The sequence below is a fragment of the Myotis lucifugus genome, unplaced genomic scaffold (genome assembly GCF_000147115.1).
Source record: "Myotis lucifugus unplaced genomic scaffold, Myoluc2.0 scaffold_1, whole genome shotgun sequence".
In the NCBI taxonomy this organism is placed as follows: domain Eukaryota; kingdom Metazoa; phylum Chordata; class Mammalia; order Chiroptera; family Vespertilionidae; genus Myotis; species Myotis lucifugus.
Window position 1 is genome coordinate 31,655,254 of NW_005871049.1, and position 26,662 is coordinate 31,681,915.

At 39.0% G+C, this 26,662-nt stretch overlaps 2 protein-coding genes across 5 annotated transcripts in view; one reads left to right on the forward strand and one right to left on the reverse strand.

Annotated features, from left to right (window-relative positions):
- NEK1 (NIMA related kinase 1) overlaps window positions 1–4,968 on the reverse strand; it is a 153,123-nt gene extending 148,155 nt beyond the window's left edge. Inside the window, exon 1 of the mRNA XM_023752994.1 lies at window positions 4,398–4,968. The gene's annotated coding sequence lies outside the window, so the exon portion shown is untranslated. The remainder of the gene's footprint in view (window positions 1–4,397) is intronic.
- Window positions 4,969–15,648: 10,680 nt separating this feature from the next.
- The window catches only part of CLCN3 (chloride voltage-gated channel 3), an 82,328-nt gene continuing 71,314 nt past the window's right edge, over window positions 15,649–26,662 (forward strand). Inside the window, exons 1-2 of one of the 4 annotated variants that reach the window (XM_023755583.1) lie at window positions 15,649–16,185; window positions 24,722–24,897. In XM_023755583.1, the coding sequence (XP_023611351.1) occupies window positions 24,738–24,897 (160 nt within the window). In that variant the 5' untranslated portion in view covers window positions 15,649–16,185; window positions 24,722–24,737. Of the gene's footprint in view, window positions 16,186–24,721; window positions 24,898–26,662 lie in introns of those variants that run through there. The other 3 variants (XM_006081885.3, XM_014456659.2, XM_023755586.1) reach the window with 3 other exon arrangements.

Consider the following 26,662-nt stretch of genomic DNA (forward strand, 5'->3'; position numbering starts at 1 on the left):
TGAAGGGTCCTGGGTTCGATTTTGATCAAGGGCACATGCCCAGATTGTGGGCTCGATTCCCAGTAGGGGGCGTGCAGGAGGCAGCCCTATGAATGGTTCTCTCTTATCATTGATGTTTCTATCTCTCTCCCTCCCCCTTCCTTTCTGAAATCAATAAAAAATATATTTTAAAAATAAATAAAAATCTGCATATAAATTCCTCTCTTGTCAGTTAGCCCATTCCTAAATTGTGCACACACAGGGCAAGAATAAGACAGGCTAGTCCTAACAAAGCTAAAGCCAAACCTCAACAGGATCAAAGTTATCAGCTGATACTCCCATCAGCTTGCCAGAATAAAACAACAATTTTTGGAGGATAAATGTTCCAGAAACTCTAAGACATTTCATTCACAAGTTCTAGCATCCAGTCAGTAATTATGAGGCATGTTAAAAAAAAAAAAAAAAAAAGCAGAGAGCCAAACAACCAAAACGAAAAGAAAAAACACACACAATAGACTCGCAAATGACTCAAATATGGAGTTATCAGTAGGAGATTTTAATGACCATGATTAATATGTTCACGAAAATAAGAGAGAAAGATGAACATACTGATTTTTTTAAGATGGAGAACTTATTTTAAAAGATTTTAAAGATGGGAGAGTTTCAACAAAGAACTGAAATTTATTTTTTAAAATTAAATGGACATTCCAGAACTAACATATCTGAAATAAAGAACCAATAGCATACCGGATTAGTAACCTGGAAAATGAACCAATAAAAAAAAAGATCATCAAAGGAACAGAAAGAAAAAGGAAAAAACAACCATGAAAGAGAGAAAGATGAGCCCTAACCGGTTTGGCTCAGTGGATAGTGTCGGCCTGCAGACTGAAAGTCCCAGGTTTGATTCTGGTCAAGGGCATGTACCTTGGTTGTGGGCACATCCCCAGTAGGAGGTGTGCAGGAGGCAGCTGATCGATGTTTCTCTCTCATCGATGTTTCTAGCTCTCTGTCCCTCTCCCTTCCTCTCTGTAAAAAAATCAATAAAATATATTTTTAAAAAAGAGAAAGATGAAAGAAAGGAAGAAAGAAAGAAAGGAAGAAAGGAGGTGGATGGAATAGGAAGATTCAATATCAGAAAGATTTAAATTCTTAAAATCTCTAAATTTAATGCTGTCTCCAGAGAAAACAAAAGCTTTGGGGGTAAGAGATTAGACAAGCTGATTTTAAAGTTAATATGAAGAAAGCAAAAATAGCCAGAGAAATACTGGGGGGAAAAAAGACCAATGAAGGAAGGCTTGTTCTACTTGATGTCAAGACACATTATAAAGCAATAATAATTATGAATTGGCAAATCATAGAAACTCCATAAATATATATTAAAGTTTTAACTTGGTAGATGACCATGGAGACATTTCAAATAGGTAGGGAAAAAATGAATTTTAAAACAAATACAGTGGGGCCTTGACTTACGAGTTTAATTCGTTCCGTGACGGAGCTTGTAACTCAAATTACTCGTATGTCAAATCAAAAAGTGAACGAGTGAGACACGTGATGCTGGGCTGATGTTGTGGCGTTCACTGTGACGTTCGCTGCGCCAACTAGCGGTGGGGTATCTGAAGCTGGCTCATAACCCGAATTTTAGCTCGCAACTCAAAGCAAAAAATCGGCCGAGAGAGACGGCTCGTATCTCGAAAAACTCGTTAGTCGGGACACTCGTAAGTCAAGGCCCCAGTAGTATTTAGACAATTAGGGTAGCAACATGGGAAAAAAAGTTAAATCCATTATCCATTTTACTCACTTTCTACCAACTTAAATTCCAGATGATAAAATATTTAAATGTAAACACTAAAAACATAATAGTAATAAAATAGAACATGAGAGGATGATTTTTATGATCTTAGATTAGAATAGCTTAGTATGACACAAACCCCAAAAGCCTTAAGGGACTAATATGACTACATAAAAATCTTGCATAGCAAAAACTAGTATAAATAAAAATTCGAATGACAAAAATAAATATATTTATATAATTTAGGTCAGATCACCAAGGATTCTTTTGTCTAATAAATAAAAATCTTCTACATATCCATCGAAAAAAAGCCAACAGTAAAATGGACAAAGAATATAAAGTTAACAACAAAAAGGAATATAATTGATGTTACAGTGTGCAAAGGTATGCAATCTCACATGAAAAATACAATATAAAAGTACAAGAGATAAGTTTTGTTATGTATATTTTACCATGATAAAAGAAGTGCAAGAGATAGTGTTTTTTAGCTATCAGAATGGCCAAATTCAGAAAGTTTTTTTTACTGTACTGTGGTGAAGAGGAATATAAGAAAACAGAATGTGGTGAAAATGCAAACTTATAAATGTTCAGTCATTGACCCAGAAATTCCATTTATAGGAATTTACCCTATAAACATTTTCAAATGTATGAAAATGAGACATGTACAGTTATCCTCTGCAGCATTGTTTGAAATGGCAAAACTTAAATATCCATCCGCAAGTCAAAGAGAAAGAAGCAACATTTATATAGATATAATTTCTAAGTACCAGAATAATAAATAGCTCATACTTCCCTTTGTGTAAAAGGAAATATAATACATGTGTGTGTTTCTACTTACATTTATTTATATATACAGTATGTGTATAAATATATATACAATATATTTATATATACAACCTTTACATGTATACACACACACATAGATGCTTGTATAGGTTAAGTAATATCTCTGAAGAGATACAAAATAAATTGGTAATATTGGCTGCCTTCAGGGAAGAGAACTGAGTAGTTGAGAAGATTTTTTAAACTGTATAAATGTATTATCTATTCAAAATAATACATTAAATTGAAGAATCATAACTTCTGATAGAAAGTAGGAAGAATGTTACCTAAATCAATTTTTCTTGAACAGTTCTCCATTTCCAAACTTCTAATCCTGACATCCGACATTTTCCTATATGGTATCATTCTTCTTTTCAAGTATGTCAACTATGCTCTCCTCCCTGCCCCCCAAAAATATCTTGCCTCTAGTCAAATTAGACATCTTTTCTCACATTTTACTAAAAAATTTTTTAAGCCATAAATAAGCAATTTTGACATAATAAAGTTATTTGCACCAAACATGAAAAATGTCAGAGTATATGAATGAAAAACTTTAGCCCCACCCATCTCAAAAATTAAGTTACTTCAGCTATATGATGGACAGGATGTCCTAAAGGGAAACTTGGGTAAAGGAATGTCAATAGATTCCTTATGGTGCTGTCCGCAGCTACAATCCATACATATAATTCTCCCAAAATAATAATTACCATTTGGGATTATGGGAGAGGGTCAATTTATCTTCTCAGTAAGGAAAGTCCCTGCCTTATTTTTCGTTACTCAAAAAAGCAGAAAGCAAAAATAAGATTCCTACTAGACTTCCCCCCCCCCAAAAAAAAATATTTGTTTTTCTCCTCTGTAAGTCTATTCAGGCAACAATGAATGGCTTCCCTAGTGGAAACTACCAACATGTAAATAATTTACATTCATGAAATGGGGTCATGATCATGACTTAGGCGGTGGAAGATTAGACAGAATAAAATTTACTTGGAATTCAATGTCAATGTATTATTAAAATGACCTCAGAAGAACTCCTGTGGCCAAGTTCCATAAACCTTACTAAACTAATGGTGACTTTTACTGTGCAAAAACCTGTTTTCCCACAAAATAGGCTCCTTACCTTTCACCCAGAACAATGGGCAATTTTAAATGAAGATCTGTGGATCTTCTCACACCAGACAAACCTAAACTAGAAACAAAGGCCTACTTCTCTCCATATCTGGCTTCCCTCCATCATCTCTACAATACTGCTGCATCATAAGGAAAGGCTACTATTAGTTTACACTGGATATAACTTTTAATCCTTCATAAATATTTCTGATGTAACTTAGAATGGCAATAATTTTTCTGCTTCTTGATCTTGGAGAATAAAAATTAGGCCTGTATATATGTAAGAAATGAGTTATGAACTCTGAAAGTAGAACTTTTAATGCCTTACATATGGAAATTGTTTCAAATCATGGAAACTGAAATGTAAGATTACAGGCCAACCAGTTGCTACTCATTTTCTAATTAAATTTATGTGTAACTTAAGATTGGAGACAACATATAAGCCTGTAAATGATTGCTTATCCGTACCAAGATTTCTATTACTTTAATAGATTTTTGTTTAAACAATGTCCAATGATTGCTTTGCAATACATATTGCTCCTTAGAGAATTAATATTGTAGTGAGATAGGGGTTATTTTTCCGCGCACTTAAGGTATCCATGCAATCTCTACATAAGCAAGTCCACGCAAGGTCTCCTCGTTTCCAACCTGATTTTGCCATTTTGCATACCATTCATTGCTTCCCCCAAGTAAAACTCACCTCACCGACACAGGCCGTTAGTAGGGATAACGGTGATGATCTATGAGCCAAAGTCTAGGTGTAGCAATCTTCCTATGGGACCTAAAGAGGCAGAGGCATCATCCCGCATTTCGAAAATGACATCCTGAAAGAGAAACCGAGTCTCCAACCAGCAGCTGGCAGCCCACTATGAAGGGGGCAGTGAGACTCCCACGCCTGACAACAGCCTTGGCCTGACCGCTCAGGCTGGACTCGGTCCCAACCCGGGCAACGCCCTGTGAGCCAGGTACACACTACCCCGGCGAGAAACAAACTGGTTTCTGAGCCCCTTGGAAACGGCGGGGCGGCAGCAGGGGGAGTGCCTCGGAGGCTGCCTCTCCAACTTCAGAGCGGGTGGCCGGTGGCCGCAGCGGGGTGGGGACGGGCGGCCGCCGGGACAGGGAGGCTACCTGCCGGCCACGCCCTCCGGCCTCGCCACGCCCGCGCTAGATTCCGGGGTGTGCAGGAAAGTGCTGGGGACCCCGGGCTGAAGACTGCAGCCTACCACCCCTTCATCACTGGCGCGAGTGCAGAAGGGGGAGCGGTCGGCGCGTCACTGGCGCTGGCGTGTGACGTCAGCGCGCTGAAGCGAGCGCGCAGTAGAGGTGGCTGGGAAAGAGCGGCTTGGAGGGGCGCGGAGGGGCGCGAGAGGGGGCGGGGCGGGGCGCGATCGGGGGCGGGGTCAGGGAGGGGGCGGGGGCGGGGGCGGGGGCGGGGCCAGGGCACTGCAGGCGGGACTGGTTAAGGGAGCAGGAAAGTTGAAAAGGAAAAAAGGAGTGTGTAGTTTGAAGTAGTATGGCAGAAGTTGATTTGAAATAAAGCATACTATAAATTTGTCCCAGACATAAGACACTGCAAAAATAATTTTTTTAACCTGAAGACTTTTATTTATTTAAAAATGCCACATTTAAAAAAATATATTTTTACTGATTTCAGAGAGGAAGGGGGGGAGAGAGACATCAATGATGAGAATCATTATCAGTTGCCTCCTGCAAGGCCCCCACTGATCTCCTGGTCCTTAGGTGAAGGCTCAACCACTGAGCCACACTGGCTGGGTGGGATGCCACATTTTTAAAAGTAATTTTGCTTTAAAAAGCAAGCCTTTTTCTAGTATATTTTGGATGATTAAAACAAGAAAGTAATTTTAAGTCTCGAAAAAAAATTTTAAGTTATAATGTGATATTCTACACCTATATATCTAATGTGTGTATAAATTCATTGTCAGTATATTGAAAGGGGTGGTAGTCTAAGTACCTTTCTTCATTGCAGGACTTCCTAAGATAGAAACATATTTCCTAATAAGGGTGTTGTCCTGGTATTCCTACAGCTAAAGTGACTTATCCCAAGATACTGGAAATTACAAACTTGAAGCGGAAGAAGGATGGTACAACTCCAGGGTGTATCTGTTGTACACAAGTTGTATTAGCTTGGAGAGACTTCTGATTTTGCCAGAGACCTCAGAGGTCAAATGATTTAGATCTTTACTTCAAAGAAATCTGTCTCCTTCCCCTTCATCCCTTTCCCAACACACCAACACCAAGACCTTTGGGTTCTCCTGTGGGTCTTTGATTTAGTCCTGCTTAGAAGACAAACTTGATTCCCACCCAGCATGTACAGTAAATTGAAAGTTTTGGGCTTCTTTGCCAGAAGATGGCACTGCAAGTCATTCAGCCTGGCAAACTGGAGAAAATCTGCTTCAGTTGACTTACTCTTTCATCTCCATGCAAAAGACTTGTTTTCCTCATTTTCTCACTTCTGGGCTAACCTCCTGTGACCCTTCCACCCCAGTTAGTAAGTAGGAATTTTGGTGACTGAATGCACAATAATTCTAGTTTTACCCACGTCCCTTTGTACAGCAAAGCAACATGAAAACATTTGCTAATTGCTAAACTAGCAAATTCCTTTTGGCTGTTTTCGTGAAGAATGGTTAGATGTCGCCTTAGACAATTATTTTTGCTCCTGTCATAAACTGTTAGTGGGAATTATAAACTGCTACAGTTTTTGTAGAAGGCATGCTAGCAATATGTATATCAACAAGTTCACTTCTAAAAGAAGTAGGTGAAGATGTATTATGAGAATAACCATTATTTTTATAACCAGAAAAAGTAGAAATAATGTGAATTCTAACAATAAGAACTGACTAAATAAATTATAATACATCCAAACAATAGAATATTCTGAAGCCATTAAAAAGGGTCAGCGGGGGGTGGCGGGGGGGGGGGGAGAAAAGGGGGGAAAAGAATTAAAGAAAAAGGGTCATCGGGATCTATTTTTACTGACAGAAAGATGCCCTTGATATATTGTTGAATCAATAAGGCAAATTACTCTAACCTGGATTAAGAGGATTACCCAATGATTTCCCTTTCTGGTTTATATACTTATGTAAAGTTTAATATTTTTTTCTTTTTACAACAAGAATATTTGAATGTCTTTGATTCCTTTTATTTAAATATTTTATTGGATTTTTCTTTCAAACAACAAAAAATATCTTTGCTGCTTGCAATAATCCAATAGCACAAGTACACAAAAATAAGGTCTGTAGCCTATCTACCCAGAATCACCCTGTGCTTATTCCTACAAGACACCAATGGTAATAGTTTTACAAATAGCTATATTTTTTGTAAGTTCATAAAAACATAAAAGAGCATTTATTCATATATATTTGTTTTAATCTTTTAAAATGAGATTATAGTCTACATATTGTTTTGCAACTTGCATTTTATTTAACAATATATCACGAACATCTCTAGAGTTCAACTAATTCTTTTTTTAAATATATTTTATGGATTTTTACAGAGAGGAAGGGAGAGGGATAGAGAGTTAGAAACATCAATGAGAGAGAACCATCGATCAGCTGCTTCCTGCACACTCCCCACTGGGTATGTGCCCGCAACCAAGGTACATGCTATCTTGACCGGAATCGAACCTGGGACCCTTGAGTCCGCAGACCGACACTTTATCCACGGAGCCAAACCAGTTAGGGCTCAACTAATTCTTGTTAAGGATATCAACATTCCATGATATAGATGTACCAAAATCTATTAAGTAGTATTGCAGGGTCAAAAAGTATGCTTTTTCTTTCTTTTCTTTTACTTGAATAGATACTCCTGTGCTTTGGTTATATATTGCTGTGTAACAAACCACCATAAAACTTAGTGGCCTACCACAACAATGATTTATTATTTCCTCACAATTTTGTGGCCAGGAAATAAGGCAGGGTTTTGCTCACTCAGCTTCATTCAGTGGGCAACTATGCTGAACTGGATGGCCTGAGAAGATTCAGTCACATGTGTGGTGCCTTGGTACTCCTCAGCTCGTTCTCTCTCCACGTGGGTAGCTTGGGTTGTCACATTATGGTCTTGGGATAGTCATATCTCTTTCATAAAAGCTGGCTTCACATAAGGAAAAAATAGAAGGCGCCAGTCTGGCTTCATATAAAGAAAAAAATAGAAGGTGCCAGTCTTTTTTTAAATCCTCGCCCGAGGATATGTGCCATATATATATTTTCTTTTAGAGCGCGCGCGAGAGAGAGAAATGGGAATGTGAGAGAGAAACATCCATGGTTGCTTCCTACATGCACCCCTACCAGGGATCGAACCCCTATCCTAGGTATGTGCCCTGACTGGAAATTGAACCTGCAACCTTTTGGTGTATGGGATGACGCCCTCAACAACTAAGCCACCCAGCCAGGGCAAAGGTGCCAGTTTTTTAAAGGCTAGGCCAGGGTCATTTCTGCCATATTCTTGGTGAAAACAAGGTTCAAGTTCAGGCAAGATTAACAAGAAGGAGAGGGATCAATGTTGGCCTAATTTGTAGACTTATCTACTACATCCTGGATTACTTTTTGAAAGTTTAAGAAATTCAAACTCCCAATAGCCTATTTCCACCACCACTGGATGTTTCTCTCTTAATTTTGCAAAAAGTTGGAATTTTTTCCTCTGTGTCTGCCTTTTATATCCCTTGCCCCTTTTCTATTTATCTTTTAAACAAATCAATTTGTAGGCGCTATTTGTAAAATATAGAAATGAATCCTTTGTCATATTGTGGAACAAATACCTTCTGACAGTCTCTCACTAACATTTGGATACTTTTTATGGTATCTTTGGCCATTTGTAAATTTGTATTTGATCAAATCTGGCTCTCTCTCTCTCTCTTTTTTTTTTTTTAGGTTTCTCATTTTGCCAAGAAAATATTCTTTCACCCTCAAAGGCATCTAAATAATCTTAATGTTCTTGTCTTTTATTCGATAAGTTCAATGCATATGAAATTTATTTTTTTATATGATTAACATAGAGAAACTAGCTTTGTATTCTTATGGAGAAAAGCTAGTTATGCAAGAACCATTTATTATATGTGATTTCCTTTTCCACTAATTTGAAATGTAAACTTTATCATATATTAAGTTCACTATTTGTATGTTTATCTACTAATGGATTTCTCTTTCATTTATCATTTTGTCAATTAAAAAAAGAAAAAGTGCCCTGACTAGTGTGGCTCAGTTGGTTGAAGCACTGTCCCATACACTGAAAGGTGGTGAGTTTGATCCTCTGTCGGGGAACATATGGGAAGCAACTGGTTGATGTTTTTCTCTCTCCCTCCCTCTCTCTAAAATAAATTTTTTAAAAAAAGAAAAAGTGTGTTTTAATAATCAAGAAATACTATAACAGCCCTAACCGGTTTGGCTCAGCGGATAGAGCGTCGGCCTGCAGACTCAAGGGTTCCAGGTTCGATTCAGGTCAAGGGCATGTACCTTGGTTGTGGGCACATCCCCGGTGGGGTGTGTGCAGGAGGCAGCTGATGGATGTTTCTCTCTCATCGATGTTTCTGGCTCTCTATCCATCTCCCTTCCTCTCTGTAAAAAATCAGTAAAATATATTTTTAAAAAAAGAAGAAGAAATACTATAACAATATTTTCTATTCTGAAAAAGAAATGCCAACACTAAAATAATTTTTAAAATTTTAATAATTATTTATATTCTTATATATTAAAGATGGTTAAAGTTATACTTGTGAGCCTCTTTTCTGGTAGAAAATAAATAGAAATTCCTTAAGTCTTTATTAATAGTGCTTTATACTATCACAAGTGGAAAGGGACTAGCTATATAACTAACATGTTCTACTAGAGATTTTACAGAAATATATTGTTCTTTATTCACAATGGATTGAACACTATGCAAATTATATGGATAGGCATATTCAAGACTTATGGGTATTGTTATTCCTTCTTTCCAGAAAGCAGGCAGCAAGATGAAACAAATTAGAGGATAACAAATTTAAGCAAATAATTGATGGTAGATTTACAATTGAATATTTTCCCTTTGTGAAGTTAGTAAAAGACCACATGTTTGTGTAGGTATATGTATTTTATCAAACTATCCTGACATAAAGGCAATCTTTTGCGATTGAAGAAAAGAAGTCTTTAAACTTTAAATATGAGAAAATGCATGCTCTAAAATCCAGATCTCTTGCAGACATGTAATACATACAAAAAAAGAAAAAAAATGTCTTTACATTTAGGACTCTATTTCTCTATATTCTAAAATCTTCGATTTTAAGCCAATTCCTGAAAGCCTACTCTAACTTTATGTAGTTTGAACTAATCATTAGCTATATACACCTTGGACTTAAACTGTAGCAGTCTGATTAATTTCTGGATCTTAACCAGGTAAGCCTACCTCAATATGCAAAGATGAAGGAGTTATCTAATTAGTTCTTCAGTTTCTGGCTTTCTGGGTTGGGTCACCTGGAAGAGCTCATGGAAGAGTCAGGTATCTAAAAAGAGAGATAGATCATAACCTATTTTTAGGAAGAATAAAGTAAAACATTGAGTCCTTAGCTGTACAAAGCCTGAAAATGGAGTCACCTCATGAGACTGAATTGAGGATGTACTTGGTTGAAATATCAAGTTCCAATGAGGCTTAGATAGGAGTTTTCTAGGAAAGAATCACATGAACCTGGAAGATTCTTTGCAATGTCAAAGGCTTCAAATGTAATCAGGAGTATAAATCTTGTCAATATAATTTCACATTCTTTCTCAGGGAAAAAGGCAAAGAACAAGGAAAGGTCATTTTCAACTATTTCCCTGATGCTGGCGGAATCAGGAGGAAATTCCAGACTAGAACCACATCACTATTTTCCTAGTAGAACATCTTAATCCCCTTTTCACTCCCTCTTGTCAATGTGTATGAAATATAAGCAATAAAGTCAAAGTTCTTTTTCTGAAACACAAACACATGAAATAGATCTATACATACAGGTTTATTCATTTCTCTGATTTTCTATAGAACTGTGTTGTTGTTTTTTCATGTATTTTTTTCAGCTATTATAGGAAACAAACCTACTTCTAGGTTTTTTACTTCAAAGAAAATTTACAGCAATTTGACTGGGGTCAGGGAATAAGAATCCTGCACACCCCCACCCTCCCACTGGGGAAGCCCGCAACATGTGCCCTGAACGGGAATCAAACTGTGACCTCCTGGTTCATAGGTCAAAGTTCAACCACTGAGCCAAGACAGCTGGACCAGAAGGCTTTTAAAAATGCATATAACACCTGTGGTCAAAGATAATTTATGCAATTTATAGTAGGCAGAATAATGGCCACTCAAAGATATCTCAGCCCCCACCCCCATCTCTGGAATCTGTAAATATGTTAGGTACATGGCAAGGGGGAAATTAAAGTTGCTAATCAACTGACCTTAAAATAGTGAGATGATTCTGGATTATCCAGGTGAGTTCAATGTAATCACAAGGGTCCTTAAAAGTAAGAGTTCAAAATGGTAGGATCTGAGAAGGACTCAAGTCCTAGCTGGTTTGGCTCAATGGATAGAGCACAGCCTTCGGACTAAAGGGTCCTGGGTTTGATTCTGGTCAAGGGCACATGCCTGGGTTGGGGGCTCAATCCCCAGTAGGGGGCGTGCAGGAGGCAACCAATCAATGATTCTCTCTCATCATTGATGTTTCCATCTCTCTCTCCCTCTCCCTTCCTCTCTGAAATCAATAAAAATATATTTAAAAAAAACTCAACCCACTATAACTTGACTTGAAGATGGAGGAAGGGGGCGATGAGCCAAGACGTGGCCTCTAGAAGCTGCAAAAGTCACAGAAATAGATTCACCCCTAGGACTTCTAGAAGGAAACACAACTCTGCCAACACCTTGATTTTAGCCAGTGAGATTTGTGTTGGCAATCTAACCTGAAGAGCTCTAAAAGAATGAATTTTTGCTGTTTCAAGCCACTAAATGTATGGGCTACTAATACAAATGCCTATCCTCTTAAGGTCCCAGGAGCAGAGTATGGAGATCAGGTTGACTGTTATATGTTTTTGTAATGTGTGGGAAAAGTCCACCGCAGGATCTGTAAAAACTCCTTATTGGGTATTATTTCAGCCCTAGGAAACCCGTTCTTTATCATCCCCCTCCAAGTAAAGGATCTGTAAGAACCCCAATGAACAGGATCCCTTCTGGAACACTTGCTGAGAGGGAATGAGATTCGGCTGGAAGTGCTTATATTAGGGCACATAAGAAAATGTTCAAAGGATCTAGCTGCACTCCTTACTATCTGAAACATCCAAGTCTGTTGAAGAGAAGGTTTAACACCACCAGATTCTCTAACAAAAATACCAGGGGAATTACAGAGAAAGTTCTTCCTCAGATGGAATCTATTGTTTTATCACCAAGCTATCACAGAGCACTTTGTTTAAATAGATTGTCCCATGCCTAATGTAGTGGTTCTGACTGAGTCCTGCTCATTAACTGGGAATAATTAAAAATATGCTCACTCAGGCCCAAACTTGGAACAATTAAAACAGAATTTCTGAGAGTGGGACCCACGCCCCGGTTTTTTTTGTTTTGTTTTGTTTTTGTTTTTTTGAAGCTCCCTAGACAGTTCCAATGCATAGTTAAGGTTGAGAACTCCTGACAAAATGGTTGTGTATGTCAGAGACAATTGATTTTAAAATAAACAAGTTCTCATGAAGGAATAAGGCAGTGCACAATATTACAGATCCAAATGTATACTAATAAGTAGACTTGTTCTTGCCCACTTATAAGATCCTTGAGATAATCCCCATGTAGGAACTAATACACTACCATAAAAGGATTTATGATTTATTTATAAAAGGATCACAGAAAGCACATATAATTGATTAACAGACTGTGACTATTGTCTCTCATTCTCAGAGTCTATGTGCCTCTTTCCAAAATTAGGCTATACATCTGCAGTGAGAGAAGAAAATATATGTCTGTAAAATCCCTTGTGAAAAATTCCATTTAGTTTAGAAAAGTTTTTGCTTCTTTTTCAACATTGTTTTCTTAAAAAATAATCTAAGAAACTTGTTCAACAGTTTCCAAGTAAAATAAAATAATATTGTGCTTGGAATTACTACGACTCCGCTAAATCTACCTTGATAAAAGTAATGAAGCTGTCATAAGAAGTTTGACTGCATCATCACCATGGACATAATACCAGCTCTGAAGCCCAGGACTGTATTGTTTGAGAATACTCAATTCTTCCCTGGAAGAAAAAAAAAATAGAATCGACAAAACTCATGTGTTAAGCATGGGTAAGTTAAATATCTGTGAGACATAGTAGACAAAGTTAGTAGGGCATATACTTGGGAACATAGAAAATGCTGAAATGACTAAGAGATGCCTAATAATCTTGAGGCACTAAACATACAAGAGGCACTAATATTCATTAAACATTATATATTCCTTAATATATAATTAAGGAATATAATTAAACTAAATACTCATGGGACATTCAACATTCACAGGCCTTAGTTCTGCCACTCAGTGGTGACAATCATACTGTGTCCCACACGCCCTGCTCAAGAAGTGCAAAACCTGCACTTGCTCAACAGGTTACTTGGCAAGCTACATCTGTGGCCAGATATTCTTGCCCTGAATCTCTCCAATAGAGTCAGTGTGTGTCATTGGCACCTCCCATCCTTGGTCCCTTGCTCAAACCCCAACTCTGGTCCAATTACAATTGCATCAACAGGAAGGCTAATGTGCCAACAAGAGAGACAGGACATATGAACATTGCATAATCACAGGTTTCAATTCGAATCTTTCCATCTCATTTGTACCCTGTCGTGTTTTTTCTTTCTCTTTGCTTCTCATGATGTTTTAGCGTTTCTTTCCATGACTTCTAGGATAGCTCATCTGGTAGTATATATGGAGGGTCTCAATGCATGGAGGTAATTTCTCAAAAAACATGAAGCAGGTAATATCTGGGTATTACTCAGCACTGTATGTTATAAAAAATTATTTTAAAAAAATTTTGATTGTAGAGAGGGAGAGGGAGAGATAAACATCATTCGGTTGCCTCCCACAGGTACCCAACCTGAGCATGTGCCCTGACTGGGAATGGAATTGGCAACCTTCCGGTGCATGGAACTAGCTCAACCAACTGAGCCACACCGGCCAGGGCAATACAAGATTTTAAAAAAATAAAATTCTTTTACCTGATATCCTATAATTTTCAAAGCTTTACACTCAAAAGAATGTCTCTCTTTGAGTGTACATTTTTCCTGGCAACAAGAAACAGAATCCCTAATTTTGGCAGGTTCTAAGATATGTCCTTAGAAGGCCTTTTAATCTTTAGGCTTTCCAAAGAAATTAGATTAACAGTTTTTAGAATATTTATTATAGTGGGTATAGTTTATTTTAATTGCAAGAAGCTGAACATCTTGATCCTGGAAAGGTCACTTGAAAGGCCCTCTGATTACTGTACATACTGGGTGACTAGACCTCATTGTTCCAGGATTAGTAGCAAGAACTTTTGGTGTTTTTTGCCAACTTGTTTAAGTGGCCTAACCTGAGATTCAGAGTTAGGGAAACCTACTGTGTAAACCCCTGTATTTTATGTGAGGCTAGTGACAGAGAAGGGCAAAGGGGGTTCTGAAATAAAGTTACACTGAGAAAAACCCGATTCATGGGTTGGTGGTGGACCTGAATCAGAAAGTGAAGGTGAATGAGTGACCTGAATCTGCGAGGTTATCAGCGAGTGGAAACAGATGAGCTGAAAAAGCGAGTGCTCAAGCCTCTTAAGGCATAAAAACCCTCTTGGGTGAGGGTATCACAAAGGAGATTTCCTTTTCTCAACCCCCGCGCACCCCCCCCAAAACACCCCTCACCCCCAAACCACCTCCTATAATGGGGAAGAAAGGGGCACTTTTTCATCACCTGTGTGTGCACTTGAGAACAGTGACTCCACCTTCCTTTCTACTACTTTTGGAACTGGAATACCTACAACTACTACCTTATGCCTGTCCAACCACTATATTTTAGGAGTGTTGGGGGCAGATAACTTGGCCCTTTAGTTTCACAGGGGATAATGATGTTCTGATTGTGTTGAAGACATTGTTAGTCTTAGCAGATGCATGTAAAAGTATACAGGGTTAAGGTAGCATAATGTCTGCATCCTACTTTCACATGCTTCAGGGGGGGAAAAATACCCCCAAATATAGATGACACAAACATAGAATTTTTGAATCTAGGTGACTGATCCTGTCATACCCACGATGAAAAACCCTTTTCAAGATCATATTCAGTTGTTATGTGCAAGTTGAATTTACACTTGAAAACATAATTCTTATCTATTTTCTCCGAAACACGTAATTTGCAAGCACTGTTTCTGAAAATGCATAATGGCTAAATTCGGGCCATCGGTTTTCTTTCTATGCACGGCAGGCACATCACCGGCGAGGCGACCCCACTGCACTCCCTGCCTGTGACCTACAAGCACAGGCAGCATGGGCTGCTGGTCTCCATTCAAAGGCCCACATGTCGCTCGATCTAAGTGCGAATTAAGCGCTTGTCCACGGCGGCTTTTGCTTTTCAGTTTTGGGACCGACGTTCGCCGGCGCTTCACGCGCAGCTCCGGGGCACGTCGCCGGCGTGGAAGCGGAGCCTCGCGAGGACGCGGGGGCAGGCGCCCGTCTGCGGCCTTCGGAGACGGCTTCTCCGGCGACCGCCTCCACCCTTCCCCGAGGTCAGCAGCGGGGCAAACAGCAAAGTCAGAGTGACGCGCAGGAAGGGCTTCACACCCTGCGCGGCCCCGCAGGGCCCGCCAGCTCGCCCGCTCCCTCTCCGGCGCCCCGCCCCTCCCCTCCTCGCCCCGCCCACTACTCCCTCATTGCCCAATAGGCGCCGACGCGGCTACGACCGTGGCCGGAGGAGGAGCTGTTGGGGCGGCCGGACGCTGAACGGCCGTTCACGTCGACGCGGTGACGTCACGCGTCGACGCACCTGTCGGGCTCTCTGGTTTCCTACTGCTTTTCTTCCCCTTCCGTGGGTCGGGGACGGTCTGTTCCGCAGCCTGCAGCTCCTTTTTCGTAGTCAACATTCGTCCGGGGCCGCGTGTGGAGGAAGGAGGGTGTGGTGGATTGAAAGCCATTCTACTTCGTTCCCGAGTTAGACCATTGGGTGTAATGGTAGTCTCTTAAGAGGGAAGTGATGCTGGAGATTTTTATTTCTAATTGTGGGTAGAGAAACAGGTTGACTCTAGGGCCCAAAGCAAGCGGGTGTAACTTATTGCTGTTCCCGTGTTGGAAGGAGGACCCAGATAAAAGTCCCCCCTGGCAGAATTTCCGTAGCCTCGTCCGTAGAAAAGGCCAGGTGTCTTCAATTGCGGTAGTTTGGGTTGTGTTAAGCTTCACCAGGCGGAGCTCCCAGGGTTTAGCTAGGTTTTCGGTTGGAAACAGATGCAGAATCCTAAGGCAGCGCAGGAAACAGCCACCGGTTTTGCTATGCCTCTGAGCTGCAAGGTGAGTTGCATTCTGTGAGTGAACATTTGTGAGCTGCCCTGTTCACGGGTTTGGGGTCAACTTTGATACCAGGGCTGTCATCTTGGTTTATCTTATGATAGATTTACCTGCATAATGTTAAATCCACCCTAATTAGATGTATACCCTCGAACATTCTGTAAGATTTCACCTGTTTTGTCCAGGAAACGTCGAAGGATTTTTTAATAGAATGGAAGTAGTTTCCAGGAAAAGATTAAATTTGAACTCAGAGAGTGGGATTTACTTTCGCCAAATTTGCCCACATTTAAAGTAAATATCGGTTTATTTTTCTTTTTAGTTTAAGTTTATGTGTATATATAAAACGTTGGCGTTTTGATCTTAAACTTGGACCAGAGTCTTGAAACTCTCAAATTAATTTTGCATATGCTTTATTTGTATAGCATTTTAAAGCCGGAGCACATAGAAGGTAATATACATATACACTATGCGTATTTGTTAGAATTGAATCAACAGTGACCATACCTTTTTTTTTTTTTGGAATTCAAAAGTTTAATTTTGTGAACTATAAACTTTCTATGCAATTCAGTTACTGCACCATCATTGTGGCTTGTGTCATTGATTGTTGAATCTTCCCAGAAAGGCTTTTCTTTTCATCTCCAAAAGTTAATGTAGCAGATTTGTTTCTTGATGAGGTCTTTATGGGAGTAATTTAACTGATGTCAGTTTTATGTGCCTTTGTGAGTAACTAGAAAATACTGTGTAGCTCAAGAGTACATAAAGGAGTTAAAATGCTAATGTATATATTGTTGATTTTCATCGTAAAAGCTGCTGATTGCATAGAATGGCTAGAAAAACAGGTATGATCTACAGAGAATTTCTCAGATTGAGTATGCTGTTATAACCTCTGGTTAATAGAAACAGCCATGGTTGGCAGAATATATGACAAATTTCATTCCACTCCCACATTCTACCTCCCACACTCTTCAAAGACTTTTTTTTTTATGGCATAGCTTACATACAATATCATATTTTTTTCAGTGATTCTACATTTGTATTCCTTATGTGATCCCCACATGTCTATGTCTAATAACTCAAAAGACTTTGGTTCTTTGTTTGAAAAAAGGGTCAAATGATTTTAAGAAGATGAATGTTTAGTACGTAGATCCTTACTTGGAAATTGTTGTAGCATGTGTTTTCAATCATGTTACTCATTAGGAATGTAAATATTTGACCAGGTTTTGCATACATATAGTTCAGAGGAAACAGAGTTGCTGAGGTTATGATCTTGTTAGTAAATTGGCTATTTTCCAGGTCATGTTGGTGGTAGGCTTTCCATTTCCTGTTGTGACATGTTGGTAATAATTTTCAGACCGCTCAGGAAGTGATCTCGGTGGTGGGTAAGATATCAAAGCAGTATTCTGTGGGTTTTGGCCACTATGACTATTTTGAAGAACTTTCAGCTAAGTTTCTAGTCAAACTTATCAGCAGTGATCTAAAACATATAATATGACATAATAAGTGTTAATATTTATTGAGTGAATTCTATGATTCAGGATCTTTCCTAAGTAGTTTTTGTAGATTATCTCAATTCTCACACCAACTCCATGAAGTAGGTACTTTCCAGTGTTCCCATTATACAGATGTGGAAACTGAGGCATATAGAATTTAATTAATTTTCCCAAGGTCTCAGTAAGTGTCAGACTGAGACTGAAGCCTGGCATGATTTCAGAGCTCTTGCTCGAAATGCAGGTAGGACTAATTAAAATGCTAGAAGAAAAGAAAGGATAGGAGGGATGGCATGATAGGTCCATTGCTTTTTCCAATTATAAAAGTAATGTAAAATTATAGAAACTCTGGAAAATCTTTTTTTTTTTCTTTGAAACTCTCATTCTACTATAATAAACCCTGTTTTGGCATTTTTTTCATATGAACATTCACGTGTGTATATGAACATTGCAGCAGTGATTCATTTTGATTCTTAAAGATAAATGTTCCTGCCCTGGCTGGTTTGGCTCGGTGGATAGAGCGTTGGCATGCGGACTGAAGGGTCCCAGGTTTCATTCCGGTCAAGGGCATGTACCTTGGTTGCGGGCACATCCCCAGTAGGGGGTGTGCAGGAGGCAGCTGATCGATGTTTCTCATTGATGTTTCTAACTCTCTATCCCTCTCCCTCTCTGTAAAAAATCTAAATATATTTAAAAAAAAAAAAAGATAAATGTTCCTTAGTTAAGTACAAAATGGAGGATGAACCCATGTGGGGAAACTGCCTATTTGCATTGCTGAAATATGGAGAGATTGAATCTGCAACTTTGACTTGAACAAAGTTAAATAAATATGTTTCTTGACCTTAGGGGAAGTAGTTGATAGTTTGTCTTGTAAAATCATGAAAATTATTTGGTTTTCAAAGTGTAAGCCTTTCCATAGCATCTTTTTGTTGGATTTTTGTTTACCTTTATTTGTTGTTATAGTCTGAGCCTTATATTTGTGTGTGTTTTTCCTTTTAAAATAATCTAGCATTTAACTTTTGAATGACTAAAATTTTTATGAATCTAGGACATTTTCTTCAGAGCTGACAGGTTACTTCCCTTAGCAGTTATCCATGCATACTTTTTTGAAGAAAAATGTATATGGCATAGCAATTTAGACATTCGGCTAACAGAATTAACAGGATAAAATATCAAGTAGTATTACTTTTGGGAGTAGTCAGTTTCTTGTCAGATGTTATATGCGTTGACAATTTGTATCAGAATAAATCCTTGCTACCGTGATGTTCCAGTCTTAGTTTCATGATGTTATATGGGATTGAGGGGTCATCCCTGGGTAAAATACACTTGAGACACTTTGCATAAATTTTGATTATAAAGTTAATTTTTACTACAGTGTTTTTTCTTTTTTTTAAAAAATATATTTTATTGATTTTTTTACAGAGAGGAAGGGAGAGAGATAGAGAGTTAGAAACATCGATGAGAGAGAAACATCAATCAGCTGCCTCCTGCACATCTCTCACTGGGGGATGTGCCCACAACCCAGGTACATGCCCTTGACCGGAATCGAACCTGGGACCCTTCAGTCCGCAGGCCGACGCTCTATCCACTGAGCCAAACCGGTTTCGGCTACAGTGTTTTTTCAAGAACCTTACTTATGCTGTTAGCCGTTATAATTCTAGATGGGGATATGCTTTATCACCCGTGCTTATTTGACCATGAAACCTTTTACTGGACTTGTGTTCTGTGCACATACTCAACTGCAGATATATTGCCTTCTTGGCTCCATAGCTTGACTCATGCCAATAATTTTGATTCAGTTAACCTCTTCTCCCATCTCTGCCCCATAAAATCCTACTTACCTTTTAAGGTCCAACTCACATGTGTCTCTTCCAAAGAAGGCTTCTCATCCTCAGATACAGTGGAATGTGGTCTTTTCTCTGACCTCTTATAACAGTTCTTCTGTCTTCTGTGACATCTATCATGTATTGCCTTTTATTATGTGGATATATAGTAATTTATGGAAAATATTGCATCCCTTTTGAGGACAGTATATAAAGTAATTTATACTGAAGGTTACTGAAAGCCGTAAACCCTATACAAATATGCCATTAATAAAAATTGTTTATATTTTGTACAATTTCTGGTATATTAGTAGCTGTTCTATAAACAGAGAATGAATAAATTATGGTTTAAATTTATTGTCATATTTTTATATTTGACCTGTACTTAGCACATACATTTCTTGAAATACTTACATGAAAATGCTTCTTACATATAGTCAGTTTCTCTTCCCTGCCATCATTGCTCTTGAGACTTTTATTTGCATATTAGCCTTTTTTTATATAGGATGCCCTCACTATCTTATGTTTAGAACTATGGGATGGGGCCAAAACCAGCAGTCGGACATCTCTCTTGCAATCCGGGACCACTGGCTCCTAACCGCTCACCTGCCTGCCTGCCTGATCGCCCCTAACCACTCTGCATGCCGGCCTGCTCGCCCCCAACTGCCTCCCCCCCTGCTGGCCTGATTGCCCCCAACTGCCCTCCCCTGCTGGCCTCATGGCCCCCAACTGCCCTCCCCTGCTGGCCTCATGGCCCCCAACTGCTCTCCCCAGCCGGTCTCCCAGTCTAATTAGCATATTACCCTTTTATTAGTATAGACAGAATTTTGAATACTTTATAGCAGTGATGTTGTAAAAATATTTGTGCTGTAACTGCAAGCCATATATGTAATTTTAAATTTCATAGGAGCCACATTATAAGGTAAAAAGGAAATGATGATATTAATTTTAACAATATATCTTTTTAACCCAGTATATCGAAAATATTACTTCAACATGAAATCAATATAAAATTATTAATGAAATATTTGATTTTTTTCTTATTAAGTCTTATAAATCCAATAGATATTTTGCCTTAGGCCAGTGGTTCTCAACCTTCTTAATGCCGTGACCCTTTAATACTGTTCCTCATGTTGTGGTGACCCCCAATTTCATTGTTACAAATTGAACATAATTAAAGCATAGTGATTAATCACAAAAACAATATGAAATTATATGTGTTTTCCGATGGTCTTAGGCAACCCCTGTGAAAGGGTCGTTCAACCCCCAAAGGGGTCGTGACCCACAGGTTGAGAACTGCTGCCTTAACAGTGTTTCTCAACCTTCTGGCCCTTTAAAACAGTTCCTCATGTTGTGACCCCCAACCATAAAATTATTTTCGTTGCTACTTCATAACTGTAATTTTGCTACTGTTATGAATTGTAATGTAAATATCTGATATGCAGGATGGTCTTAGGCGACCCCTGTGAAAGGGTCATTCTACTGCCAAAGGGGTCGAGAACCACAGGTTGAGAACCGCTGCCTTAGAACATATCTCAATTTGGATTAGCCATGTTTCAAGGTTAGTGGCTACTGAACAGACAGTGTATACAGCTCTATAGGTTTCTGGAGTAGTTTTGTTTTTTTTGTGTGTTTTTTTTTTAATTGACAATTGGGGGATATTGTGGAAGGCAGAATTCCAAGATGGCCCCCAACATCTGCATCCCCTGGAATACAGATGTCTCTTCCCAGTTATTCAATCAAACATGAAGTGCTGCTTTGAAGTGATTTTGAGATGTAAAGTCCCAAGTCAGCTAAATAGAGATAGTACACTGGGTGAATCTGATCTAATTAGGTTAGTTTTATTTGTTTGTTAAGTTATCAAATTTATGGAAATAATAGCCCATACAGGCCTGAGTTTAATAAACTTTTGGAACAGAGTTGGTTGGTCGGTCTTGTTATAAAGAAAGGTGTGGAGTTCTAGGTGCTTCAGAGGTGTTAGTGCAGTTAAGTTTTTTAAACATTTTGAAAGAGTGAAATTGCCAGTTAACACAGTTCTTGAGGGACTTTTAGGGATAAAATGGAGGAGACAGGTTGAAACTTGCTGATTGAGGTCACAGTATACAGAAAACCTATAACTAATTTTTATTTGGTGTATGTTATAAGTATTAAGCCCTTCTAGTGTGATTATCACATAAAGAAGCGAAGAATAGAATGTCTGTGTTCTTTGCAAAATCTGAGTCTAAATGCTTTGATACATCAGAATTAAAATGATTCTTGAACTGTTAATTTTTTTTCCAAAGTCTTTGGTTATTTACTCAAGAGCCACAATATTTAATTTGATTGCCTCTATGGACACTGTAAAATTCTTAGTATGAATAGCTATTTTATACTATTCTACTTTAATATTTACCTTAAATATAAAAACTCTTGCTTTAATTAGTACGTTCTAACAAATTCAATATGTAATAATAGGCCACCTTTGGTAGAGGTAACCATAAAACAGTAATAAAGTTGTAAAGCATTACATATTTAAAATTTTCTTTGTAATTTATGTGCTAGTTTTTAGTTGTTCTCCCTAGACCAGATTAATGTTTTTATAGAGATTATTTGTCTATTGAAAAATCAATACATTTATATTTTTTACTTTATTACTTGAATAAACAATTTGACATTTATTATCCATCTATTATGTACCAGTCACTACCATATGCTGAGAATAAAGATATGTTCTCAGGAAGCTCTCAAAACTTCACCTTCTCTAAATTAGGAAATGTATGCAATAAATTTGTTTAAAAAGTGATTTTATTTTTCTAAAAAATGTATAAAAGCTTTACAGATAATTTTTACTTATTATAGCTCTTTGAGGTTAATTTCCATGTGAGGAAGGAGAATTTATTGAGGACAAGAGATTGTCTGGAAATACTTCAGGTCTTCAGTACTAGAATTTAGCACTAGAATTGGAGTATGCTTAGTTCCATTCACCGTTTATTTTCTGTGTATACTTATGATATGTAGTAAGTCTTGTTTTACAAGGCTTTCTGGTTTTGTTATTGGTGGAAGTGGAGCTCTTGGGGTACCGCGGGGAAAATAATTTCCTGAGTCCCCCACAGGAGGATGGGGTTTTGTGGAAAGTTTTATTGATGATGTAAAATTAAGGGGGTTCTGCTCCAAGGTCCTGTCTCCTTCTGGCCTGCCATGGAAAACGTCAAATCACGTCTCCAGCAGGGCCAGAATTAAGGCCACTGCCAAGAATTTCTGCTCCATATTAAAGTCTAGTTCAGTCCAGCATCTGGGTAGCTTAGCTTGTGTTCCTGCTACAGTCCATTGCTGTGGGGTCTGCATGGCCATGGACAATGCAGCGGGTTGAGGGAATAGATAAGCACTCAGGGTGATTGCTGGTCACAGAGCAAGAGAGAAAAGGGGACAAGCAAGGGAGAGGGGACTCTGGGGATTTTTTTAAAAAATTGATATTTCGGGAGAGAGTTTAGAGGAACATCGGTGTCCGGTCCTGGCGATCCAGCCTGCAACCTGGGCTCCCTACCAGGGATCCAGCCCTCAACCTGGGCATGTGCCCTGACTGGGAATAGAACCAGCAATGTTTTGGTGCACAGGGTGATGCCCAACTTACTGAGTCACAAGGCCAGGACTATCTGGGTATTTTAACCTTCCTAGATTTTGCAGGCTTGCATTGGCTCCACCCTCCTTGCCATCCATTGTTTCCCAGGCTAGACTGACAGGCAAGCCACCTCCCCTACATCACCCCAACTTCACTGCACATGCGTCCATCTCCCCCTTTGTTAGATCCCTTCCCCCAGTGATCTGTAGGGAATGGACCCGTGGTTCCCTGGGGAGTATGAAGCTGTAATGATGACCAGATAACCATGGTTCCCTGGGGAGTATGAAGTTATAATGATGACCAGATGACCGTGTTTATAATATCTGGCCTCCCCTTTTCTCTCTTCCTACTATTAATATTAATAAACCCTAGGTAGTTGCGACAATAACATTTTTACTATTTTTATGACTACCTTGCAAATCCCACACACGAACCTTCCAAGTCTGCTGCTAATGTCTTCCAATTTGATGTTGAGCAAGTAGATAGGTGTATTTAAAAATTTAAACCAGCAGTAATACTATTATAAAGTATAGAGAGTAAGAACAATGAAAATGTGTGCTTATTTGGTATGATCTGCTTTGAAAAAATGAAAATTGTTACATATTATCATAGTTTCCATGGCTGATATTTGACTACTAGAGGCCCGGTGCACAAAAATTTGTGCACTCGGGAGGGTCCCTCAGCCCGGCCTGTGCCCTCTTGCCAGTCTGTGACCCCTCGGGGAATGACCACCTGCTGGCTTAGGCCCGCTCCCCGGGGGGATTGGGCCTAAGCTGGCAGTCAGACATCCCTCTGGCAGCCCGGGAGCCCTCGGGGGATGTCCACTTGCCAGTGGGGAGCAGGCCTAGCTGCAGTCGGACATCCTTAGCGCTTCTGAGGAGGTGGGAGAGGCTCCCACCACCACCACTGCTGTACTGGCAGCCGTCAGCCTGGCTTGTGGCTGAGCAGAGCTCCCCCTGTGGAAGCACACTGACCACCAGGGGGCAGCTCCTGCATTGAGCATCTGCCCCCTGGTGGTCAGTGTGTGTCATAGTGACCAGTGATTCCCAGTCGTTCTGCTGTTAGGGTCAATTTGCATATTACCCTTTTATTATATAGGATGGACTCTGAAGATTTAAATTTTAAAATGATGAAAAGAGAATGAAATTAATATTTAAAGATAGCACTTGTCCCTGCCAAAATATACAGAAGGGACAGTCTCACTTTTAGATCTGGTACTTCAGCCATCTTTTTCCTTTGACCTGTGGCCAACTATTTTGGAAATCCCTCCAGAGATAGTCTGTACATGCACAAGCAATTATATACTGTATTCACCCCACCCCCACATGTATTGTAGTATACTGTAAACACTTCTCTGTACTTTGTTCTTTAACTTAACAATTGACTTTGGAGATTGTTTTATACCCCTACCTGAAGATATTCTTCATTCTTTTTTACAGCTGCATAGTGAGAATAGAATTATTTAATTATCCTTAAAGACTTCACATGACAGATGTTTAGCAATTGTTAGAGTAAATAAACTTAGTATTTTTTTCAATACAGAGATCAGAAATTTCCTTTGTCATGTCAAACTAGGTGATTTTTAGTATATGTTGGGAAAATTTTTAAACAATTTTTCCCCTATTTTTCAGGTAACCAAACAGCTCAATGGAGTCTGAGCAACTGTTCCATAGAGGCTACTATAGAAACAGCTACAACAGTATAACAAGTGCAAGTAGCGATGAGGAACTTTTAGATGGAGCAGGTGTCATTATGGACTTTCAAACTTCTGAGGATGACAATTTGTTAGATGGTGACACAGTAGTTGGTAAGTTTAGCATTGCAACTCTTAATATTTGTAGTCATGAATATCTACTAATCAGTATATACTTGTTTTACTGAGGTTGCATATTGGGGTAACTTTTATTAAATTGAGGTGATTCATGTAACATAGAACCACTGTTAAAGTGTACAGTTTAATGGTAGTTAGCATTTTTGTAATGTTGTGCAACTACTGCTTCTTTCTAGTTCCGAACATTTTCATTATCCCAAAGGAAAACCTTGTATTTGGATAAACTTTAAAATTTAAATATAACTTAATGCAGAGATGTATACAACTGTAATTGGGGTTCTCAAATAAACAGAACTAATAGGATAAATATTGATATGTAGGAAGAGATTTATTATGAGTGATTGGCTCACATGATTATGGAGGCTGAGAAGTCCCATGACCTGCCATCTGCAAATTGGAGGTCTAGGAATATTGCTGGTGTAATCCTAGTCCCATCCCCAAAGGCCTGAGAACCAGGGGAACCTGTGGAGAAGTCCCAGTTTGAGTCTGAATGCCCCAGGTCCAGGAGCGCTGATGTCCAAGGGCAGAAGGAGATAGATTATATCCTAGCTCAAGCAGAGAGCAAATTCACCTTTCCTTTGCCTTTTTGGTCTATTTAGATCTTTAACCGATTTTATGATGCCCATTTTTGTTGATGAAAGCATCTTTTTTTAGTCTCCCAATTCAAGTGCTAATCTCTTTTGTAATGACCTTCATAGACATATATACAGAAATAATGTTTTACCAGCTATCTGGGCATCCCTTAGCTCAGTAAAGTTGATGTATAAAATTAACTATCACAACAATCATCAAATCCTAAGTGTGGAAATTGATGAATTTCTATAAAATGAACACCTCATATAACTACCCATGTATCAAGAAACAAACATTATCAGGACCCCCAGAATCCTCCCTTGTTTTCCCTTCTAGTTTCAAAGTAACTACTATTTTGATTTCTATTACTGTAGTTTAGTTTTGCAGGTATTTACCTTTATCTAAATGGAATTATACCACATATCTATATATATAAAAGCCCAGCAACTGGAACAGCAGAACGACCAGAACGACCGGTGGCTATGACACGCACAGTGGCAGCCAACCACCTGATCCAGGCCCTGATTGCTCACCTCCCCCCCGCAGCCAGGTCAACCAAGGCGGGTGTCAGTGGGGGCCCCCAGATTGCCCCGCTGGTCGCCCCATAGATCAGCTCTGATCGCTGGCCAGGCCTAGGGACCCTACCCATGCACGAATTTTGTGCACTGGGCTTCTAGTAAAATAATAACGCTGCTGTGAATTTTCATGTGCATGTGTTTTAGTGCACATTATGTACACAGTTCTTTGGAATTTATGTCTTGGAATGGAATTCTTAGATGACAGGGTATGTGGATCTCAGTGCTATCAGGTGCTGTCAGAGATAGTTCCAATGTGGTTGTAGCAAGTACATTCTACCAGTCCTGTGTGAGAGTTCCAGTTGTTCCACATCTTCACTAATACTTGATATAATCAGTTTTTAAAATTTTGGCTATTTTAGTGTAGGTGCAGTAGTCTTGAGTTTTGATTTTAATTTACGTTTGCCTGATGGCTTATCAGTTGAAGTGCCTTTTGTTTGTTCATTGGCTTTTTAGATTGCCTCTTTAGAAGTGCTTTGGTATTTTGGACTAGTTTTTGAGTTCTTTATGCACTTTATGAGTCCTTTGTTACATATATGCATTGCAATTTCTTCTCTTTCCGTGGTATGCCCTTTCATTCTCTTACTGGCATC